The 9,293-nt window shown below is 37.4% G+C and overlaps 1 protein-coding gene across 1 annotated transcript; it reads left to right on the top strand.

Annotated features, from left to right (window-relative positions):
* Positions 1–6,651: 6,651 nt before the first annotated feature.
* On the top strand, positions 6,652–8,997 carry LOC121996469 (protein ACCELERATED CELL DEATH 6-like). The gene is made up of 3 exons (XM_042550457.1): positions 6,652–7,337; positions 7,432–7,967; positions 8,111–8,997. The coding sequence occupies exons 1-3, from the start codon at positions 6,731–6,733 to the stop codon at positions 8,858–8,860; spliced, it is 1,893 nt and encodes a 630-aa protein (XP_042406391.1). The 5' UTR covers positions 6,652–6,730; the 3' UTR covers positions 8,861–8,997.
* Positions 8,998–9,293: the final 296 nt, after the last annotated feature.

The raw sequence follows: 9,293 nt of genomic DNA, 5'->3' as shown, positions 1-9,293 counted from the left end.
AATTGGTACTGTCACGGAAAGCCTTATTTATATGAACCAATTGGACCTTCTAGTGGTTCGTCTTCTGGGACTACTGTTACTGCTCCTGAAGAATCAAATAATATTGATATTTCAATGCAATCAATGATTCAAGATGCGATGAATGCAGTTGATTATTCGAATATAGATGAAATACCAACCCCTAAATATCAGCAACTATATGAAATGTTAAAGGCTAGTGAAAGAGAAATATGGGAAGGCATTCCTTCTGGTCATTCTCAATTATCAGCTACTGCAAGGTTATTGAATATGAAAGCAGAACATCATTTTTTAGAAAGATGTTACGATGACATTTATCAATTGATGTCAGAGTTGCTCCCTGCTGATAACATAATGACTGATAGCTTCTATGAAACAAAGAAATTGATCAAAGGTTTAGGTTTACCTGTAGAGAAGATTGATTGTTGTATAAATAACTGCATGATATTTTGGAATAAAGACAGTGATTTGAATGAATGTAAAATCTGTACTCACCCTCGTTTTAAGCATCGTACTCGCATACCAGGGAAGAAAAGGAAAAATATTGCTTGGAAAGTGATGTATTATTTTCCGTTAACTGCTAGACTTCAACGCTTGTATGCATCTGCAGCTACAACTGGCCACATGTTGTGGCATCATGAGCATGAGCATGAGCATGAGCACGAAGGAGGTATAATGTATCATCCTTGTGATTCTCCTGCATGGAAATATCTTGATACTGTGTTTCCCTCTTTTGCAATGGAACCACATAATGTGAGATTGGGACTTTCTGCAGATGGATTTCAACCATTTGGCCAGTCGGGACAATAATATTCATGCTGCCTTATTATGGACGATCTGAATGAATTATGGAATGTTGGGTCAGTGACTTATGAGATTGGAACTTTCTGCACATAGATGTTTTCTTGCAACCTCTAATTGTCGAGCTGAATGAATTATGGAATGTAGGGTCAGTGACTTATGATATTACAAGTAAAACTAATTTTACATTGCATGCTGCCTTATTATGGATGATCAGTGATTTTCCAGCATACTCAATGTTGTCGGGATGGAGCACGGCTAGTAAATTAGCATGCCCACATTGTATGACAGAGTCCGATGCATTTTCATTATCTTGCAGTGGGAAGGTATCTTGGTTTGATAATCATCGTAAATTTCTACCACTGGATCACCCTTTTAGGCGAAATAATAAAAAATTTCTAAAGAATGTTGTAGTCAGAAAACCTCTCCTAGCAGTCTATGCTTCAGGTGAAGAAATCATTGAACAAATAGATAGTTATGGATTTCTCCCAGTATCTCAGCCTAATTCTGATGAGATAAATAAATATCTTGTTAGGATGTGCAAGTGTGGTTGGAAGAAAAGGAGCATATTCTGGGAGCTGCCTTATTGGAAGTATCTATTCATTCGATGCAATATAGATGTGATGCATGTTGAGAAAATTTTTTTTGATAATATCTTCAACACTGTAATGAATGTACCTAGAAGAACTAAGGACACTGCAAAATCACGTGAGGAATTAACAGACCAGGTCAACAGACTAGAGTTGTATCAGAATGAAACAACCAATAAGTTTCCAAAAGTTTTTTATACATTGGACAAAAATGGTAAACAAGCTTTATGTAGTTGGTTAAAAGACATCAAATTTCCAGATGGATATGCTTCGAATATGGCTCGATGCGTTGATATGAACAAATTAAAAATGTTTGGAATGAAGAGTTATAACTGCCATGTGTTCATGCAAAGACTTGTTCCAATATCTTTTCATGATTTACTTCCCAATAATGTTTGGCAAACACTTACAGAGTTGAGTCTTTTTTTCAGAGATTTGACAGCGAGGTGTATTATGACGGTCAATATGATTCAACTAGAGATTGGCATTCCTCTCATACTTTGTAAGTTGGAGCGCATATTTCCACCTAATTTTTTTATTCAATGGAATATCTACCGGTACATTTACCATATGAGACACGAATAGCTGGCCCTGTGGAGTACAGATGGATGTATCCATTTGAAAGGTTTTTGAGAAAATTAAAAAATAATGTTCGTAATAAAGCAAGAGTTGAAGGGTCAATATGTAATGCTTATCTGGTTGAGAAAACATCTTCTTTCTGCTCTTATTATTTTGCTGATAATGTTAAAACCAGACATCGCAAATATCCTAGAAATTCCGATGATACTCAGAATATAGACCCATCGAGGCTTTCTATTTTCAAATTTTCTGGTAAACCAATGGGTGCATCTATTTCTAGATGGTTAACTCAAGAAGAATACTATGCTGCAAGAACATACATACTCTTAAACTGTGATAAGGTCAAACCATACATAAAGTAAGTTAACTTCTCTAATCAAGCTTTTATTTCGTTGTAGTTATTTGCTTGATATCCTAATTTTCTAATAATTACCTTCTTTTAAAGCTTGTATGAACAACAATTATATCTTCAAAATCCATCAATGACTGCAAGTGAGGTTGATGAAAAGTTAGAGACCGAATTTGCATTATGGTTTCAACTATATGTGAGTTAGAGAAATTTTCATAATTCTTTATTAAATTAAGTTCAGTCCTAATTTTTCTCATAACTATTTTGATAAGTGAAAGACCGCAGAATATCTAATGTACAAGATGATCGAATATTGAATCTTGCATCTGGACCCCTTCGTCAAATAATGGTCTACTCAGGTTACTATGTTAATGGTTTCAAATTCCATGTGACACAACGAGATTCGTAGAGATTAACTTTTAATTCTGGTGTTTGTGTTAAAGGATCTATCAACACCAATAACACTGAGTTTGATTACTATTGTAGACTTGAGGAAATTATAGAGGTTGAATATCCTGCATTACTGATAAAAAGGTGTGCGTTGTTCAAATGTTCACGGTATGATCCGACCCCAAGAACAGGTATCAGAATACATCTAAATTATAATTTAGTTAAGATTAATGCAAATAGAAGGTTCAATAAGTTTGAACCTTTCATTTTTGCAATATAAGCGGGTCAAGTTTTTTATCTTAAATATCCTACGAAAAGAAGAAGAGCTAGCGAATGGTTGTCTGTTTGTCGATTGAAGCCTCGTTCGACCATAGAAATGCCGAACACCATTACTGCTCAAAACCATTATGCATTTCAGAATGACGAAGTAGAGAGACATTCAGTTGATTCACAACTCCAATCTATATCACAATTACTTATAGATGGTAATGTCACTGACGAGGAGATAGATGATGGAGAGAAATCCAGCAGTGAGGATTTTGCTGAACTAACAGAGTCTAGCGATGACGACTTACAAACTGTTAATGTTGAGTAGAAATGCATCCAGAGTCTAGCATTGATTAAATTTTAGCATTATTATTCATCTAGTAAGTTATGCTTCAATCATGTTTTGTTGCTTATTTATCATGTTATTAAAGACTTATTATGATGTACTGTAATATTTTTTTGTAGATATCTGGTATCATGGTAAATCTTCCAGCACCACTCCGTGGATCCACCGTCCTTAGGGTTGTTGGAGAGTCGTAAGTATTTTTTATTATTAGTAATTCAAGTTCCTTATTTATAACATATATCTTATGTCTTAATATTGTTTATATGTAGATTTACTCCCGACGGCCATCGAGTATCGGCATATATCACACGAAAATTTAAGGAAAGAATCTGCATATCTGGGACTACATGGAGACATGTAGATGCTGCAACTAAGGATTTTTATTATCAAGAATTTGTGGTAAGTAAATTGAATATGTACATTATATTTATCCTTTAATATACTAAAATTTTAATTTTTAATTGCAGAAAAAATATACGTGGGAGGATGGGCACGAGGCAGAATTTGCAGCAACTTGAAATATTTATTGTGCCAAGTTGTACAAAGACCTATTATACTATGTGAGAAAGGATTGCACACGACCAACTTATGTATCCGACAAGATCTGGAGTGCATGGACAGCCACTTGGTCTGCAGAAAAATGACAGACAATGGCTCTAAAAGCTCGAGCGAATAGGAATACAGAGCCAGGTGGCCCGAGTACCGGATATGCTCGGCATACATCAGGATCTCGATCCATTGTTGAGCACGCTATGGATCTGGTGATTTTAATTTAAAGTTATATAATTTAAATTTTTATTTATTAATAAACTTGTATAATTTTAGCCAAACTTATTTGTACATGCAGGAGTGTTCTTTAGAAAGACAACCCACTTGCCTAGAGATCTTTCTCAAGACTCACCAGAGAAAGGATGACACATATGTTGATGTTCGATCAAAGAACATTGGGGTTTGAATTATTAACTTGCAATTTATATTTAATCTTTAATAATAATAAAGTAGCTTTAATAATTGTGTATAAGATATAAATTGTATATTTTTTCTACATAGGAGGAAATGATAAGCAGGGTTGCTCAGACATCTCAGCCACCAGTAAAGGGAGGGGAGTCACAGGATCTATCCACCCAGGAAATAAATGAAATTTATTATGATGTTGTGGGTGGAAGGACAAAGAACTCCTCCCTCTACGACCTTGGCTCCTAGGCCAAGGTGGTATTTGATCGCTTGAGGACTCCTAGGGGTCGTGCGAGTTCCTCTTCTTCTTCTTCTGAGGTGGAGTCATTAAGAAAAGAAAACTAAGAATTGAAGACTCAGATGACTACCATGGATCAGAGGTGGGAGAAGAAGTGGGTTGCTCAGGAGCATACATTGACCCAGATGCAAGTAATCAGTGCTAGATGGGACCTATCACAGCAGCCCCAGTCACAACAGCCCCAGTCAGAGGAGACCCCAGACCCATCAAGCCCCGCTGTTGATTAGATTTTTTTGAGGTATGTTCAACTATAACTTGATTTTTTTTTAGAATTTCTTAGAAATTAATTAAGTCAAATATATTTATTCTATTCGGATATTATTAGATGTTTATCTTAAAGTGTTTTATATTTTTAAGGAGTTCATACTGATACATTCACCATCACCACTATTATTGGTTATCCAAAATATAATCCAGGTATTTTTTTTTACAAGTAAAATTAGTTATATATTACAATGTTTGAGTTATATTGCATTTGCATCGATTCATTTTAATCATAATCTCTTGTATTTGACTTTTACAGGATTATATTTGGATATATGTATAGGTGATGTATCATGGTATGTATTTTGGATATTTTGTATTTGTCGTTCACTTAAATACTTTTAGATACTTATGATTGTGAGCACTTGATACTTAGAATTTATTATATTTTGGAGATTTTCTATTTGTCGTTCACTTATGTTTATGTATTTATTGTATGTTGTATTTTGAAGATTATGGATTGATTTATATTGTGATCTTGTTGTTAAATGTTATGAGTATATTGTGTGGATTGTGATATATGTATTAATTGTGTTTGTGATGTCATCGCTTGTGATGACTTGTATTCATATTAAAATTGTATATGAGAAATGAGCAAAACAGGAGCAGGTTTCCAAATTTTTTTCAATTTTTTACCGACAAAAACCACAATTCCGTCGGTAAAATATCGACAATACAGTAAAATTTGTAATATTTTACCGATGGAATCCAAGCTTCTGTCGGTAATTACCGACGGAATCATCCATAATTCCGTCGGTACTTCTTGACGGAATCATGGATTCCGTCGGTACTTCCCGACGGAATCCATGATCCCGTCGGTACTTCCCGACGGGATCTTGGATTCCGTCGGTAAATGCCGACGGAATCCGTAATTCCGTCGGGAAGTACCGACGGAATTACGGATTCCGTCGGTATATTGTCCGACGGAATATATTCAGTTGGCCATTGTCGTTACCTGCCGTTTACTTTTTTACCGACGGGTAAAATATTCAATCGGTAAATTACTGACAAAAAATATAATTCTGTCGGAATTTATCTACTGAATAGTATTTTCGTCGGTAAATTGAATTGTGGACCAAATTACTCCCGATAGTATGTATTCCGTCGGTATTCCGTCGATAATGTCAAATATCGATGAAATATTTAATCGTTAATAATAATTATTTTTGTAGTGTATGATGATATCTCAAGAACAGCAACCTTGAACCTCAATTGTCAATGAGATCTTTCTATACAAAGTGTTGTACATAAACAATGAATATTTTCAGAAAAGAAAATTTCCTTCCCTCCCTAATTAATTTGATCTCATGAATTATTTTTTTCATATAATCTAAAGATTGTAAAGTCGTAATTAACCACTTTGCTACAATGTACGTAAATAATTAAAATTCAACCAAACAAGCGGCTCAGAACTCGACGTTGAACATATGATGTGATCTACAATGTGTAAGTTTATAAAATTAATTAACTAATTACTATCATGTATCATTATTATTATTATTTTCCATAATTTCAACGCATGGTCTCAACCCATTTTCTTTGTTCACATTGAATGAAATTAAAATAGTCTCGCAAAAGTAAGGTTCAATTATTGAAATTCAAAAAATAAAACCAAAATTTATATTTAATTGGATGGTTTTAAAAAATGCCCCTAATAGTCTTTCCCATCTTTCAGAATACTTCGATTTTTAACGGGAAAATCTTTTCACATAATTATTTTTCTTTTTTGATTTTTTTACATATCAACAATTATTTAGTATAAATAAATTAGATTTGTAATTGTTAAAAGGGGAAATAGAGCGTGGCTTTAGATCAGAAACACTTTTTGCTTGTGTGTTTGGCGAAGCATTGCACAGAGGGCGGGAGGGGCAACGATGAACCTCGAATTGTTCAAGGCAGCAACTTTCGGCGACGCAAAATTTGTTCGAGAAATACCTGGAATTGGCAACGCGTTCCTTTCCCAGGTGACCGTCGATGGCAACTCGGCGCTGCACATCGCCGCAAAGCACGGCCGCATGGAGTTCGCCATGTGCATATGCGCAAAGGAGCCTTCCCTCCTCACGCTGCCCAACAAGATCGGAGACACACCCCTGCACTTGGCGTCAGCTTCTGGCCATCTCAGGATCGTCAACCTTTTCATTCACGAACACAGGCTACTTAGGCAGCACCGCCCGCTGTCATCTGGCGGCGTTGAGGAAGACGTAGACGTGGCGTGGATGGCCACCACTGCCAACAGAATTGGGAACACCGCTCTTCATGCGGCGACCATCGGTGGCCATCTCTCTGTTGTGAATCTGCTTCTGTCCGAGGCTCCCCAGCTGGCGACCATGACCAACCGAGCTGGGGTTTCTGCGCTCTACATGGCGGCGGAGAGGGGATTGATAGGGATTGCGAGGAGAATACTGATGGAGTCTCCCGCAGTCTCGCACGAAGGGCCTCGTGGTCAGACGGCACTACACGCTGCTGTTCTTAGAAGCTACGGTGAGTTACAAATTAATTCCTACTTCAAAGTTTGATCAATTTACCTTCATTGGAATATATTAACCAGGATTTCCCACTTGTCCCTTCATGACAGAAATATCAATGGCGATACTAGGAATCAATCCTTTTTGTCTGACACATCAAGATGCCTCCAAAAGCACTCCGCTTCACTTTGCAACAGCCAGTGGAGATGCTGTCATGCTGCTGTTGCTTCTGCAACGAGATGCCTCTGCAGGTTTCCTGCAGGACGAAGAAGGTTTAGCCATCATCCACATCGCAGCAAGTGTTGGCAGCCTGAACATGATCAAGGAGATATTGGCATATTGTCCTGATGCTTTGGAACAGAAGAACAACAAAGGAAGCAACTTTGTTCATGTGGCCGTCGAGAAGAAGAATCTAAAGGTAGTGAAGTACGTTCTCAGTTCTTCCTCCTCTGCCAAAGAGCTCCTCAATGAACAAGACCATGAAGGAAACACGCCTTTGCATCTCGCCGTCCTTGCGAGGGATCGGAAAATGATTCGAATGTTGTTATCCAGTCGAATCGTGGACCCTGCCCTCACGAACAATTCGGGTTTCACACCCATCGACGTTGCTTCCTCAAAAGTCAGAATAGAAGTCAGCCTTCGGATGGTGAGGGTTCATCATTTCATTTCATATGCGATTCACATTGTTTGAATTCCAATTTGTATGAGTTTTCTCCTTCAAATATCATTCAGTTTCAGATTTAAGTTTGCTTTGTCTGATTAAATCCAACATTTTCTTTGGCTTTGCAGTATAACATCATGACAGATTTAATCTCATACGGCTCGCGTTTCAGTCCACAGCGAGTCGATCACTTAAGAAACCACTTGCAGAGAAAGCAAGATGATGAAATAAATCGGTATCGAGCATTGGCCAATAACCTTGCTGTTATTGCGGTGCTCATTGCGACAGTCACCTTTGCAGCCGCATTCACCTTACCGGGAGGATACAAGAATGATTCTGGATCAGATGAAGGGATGGCCATTCTATCGAGCAAAACTTCTTTCAAGGCATTCTTGATCTCAGACACCTTAGCCATGGCCAGCTCCATCACAGTAGCACTCGTACTGATCTACTCTGGTTCTCTAGATCATGATGTCCGATTGCAGTCCCTTATGACCGCAATCAAGCTATTGTGGGTTGCAGTCGGTGCCATGAGTGTGGCATTCGTCACTGGTGTGTACGCTGTCGTCGAGCGCGACTGCAAGTGGGTTGCGGTTCTTGTCGCCCTAATAGTTTGCAGTGTCCCTTTAGTTGCCTTTATCATTACTTATGGGCATTCTGCAGACTACTTGAGCATGGTGAAGACACAGTTAATTCCCTCATTTGGCCACAAGGAGGAGCAGATGGATTTTGATCCTGTAAAACTCATTCGACAGGCAGAAAGGAATGATGAGTTCATGGCCGGCACACCCAATATAAGGAGATTACAAATGAAGTTTGTTAAATTTCAGACGGTTGATGTCATGGACTTTATAACGCCAGTGTCATCTTTGACATAGCTACATGAGGATCAAATTGTTTTTAAGATTTCTCCATTTCTTTTTTGTAGTGTGTGTGAAAAATAATATGTTGTCAGACAATCATGTTTAAGACTTTTCTGTATGTTCGTTTTGTAGTGTGTGCGGAACAATAATATGTAGTCAGACAATGATGTTTAAGACTTTTCAGTATGTTGATTGTGTATAGAGATATAGAGATGAGTATAAAACTACACAAGACACGAGCCTGTAGAGATGAGTGCTCCATTGACTCTTCCTAAACACAAGTATATAAATATTATTTGTGGAATCCACACGGCGAAGTAGAGATATAGGAAGCACTGTTCCAACTTCTCATTGACTCACTCTTTATTAATTTGGTGGACTCCACACTGCGAACTCGAGACGAAGACTAGTGTGATATATTTGTAGGCAAAAAAGGAGAGAAATTTTC

The sequence above is a fragment of the Zingiber officinale genome, chromosome 6A, assembly GCF_018446385.1.
Source record: "Zingiber officinale cultivar Zhangliang chromosome 6A, Zo_v1.1, whole genome shotgun sequence".
Taxonomy (NCBI): domain Eukaryota; kingdom Viridiplantae; phylum Streptophyta; class Magnoliopsida; order Zingiberales; family Zingiberaceae; genus Zingiber; species Zingiber officinale.
The sequence above is the reverse complement of the archived record's forward strand: the minus strand, read 5'-3'. Positions and strand labels throughout refer to the sequence as shown.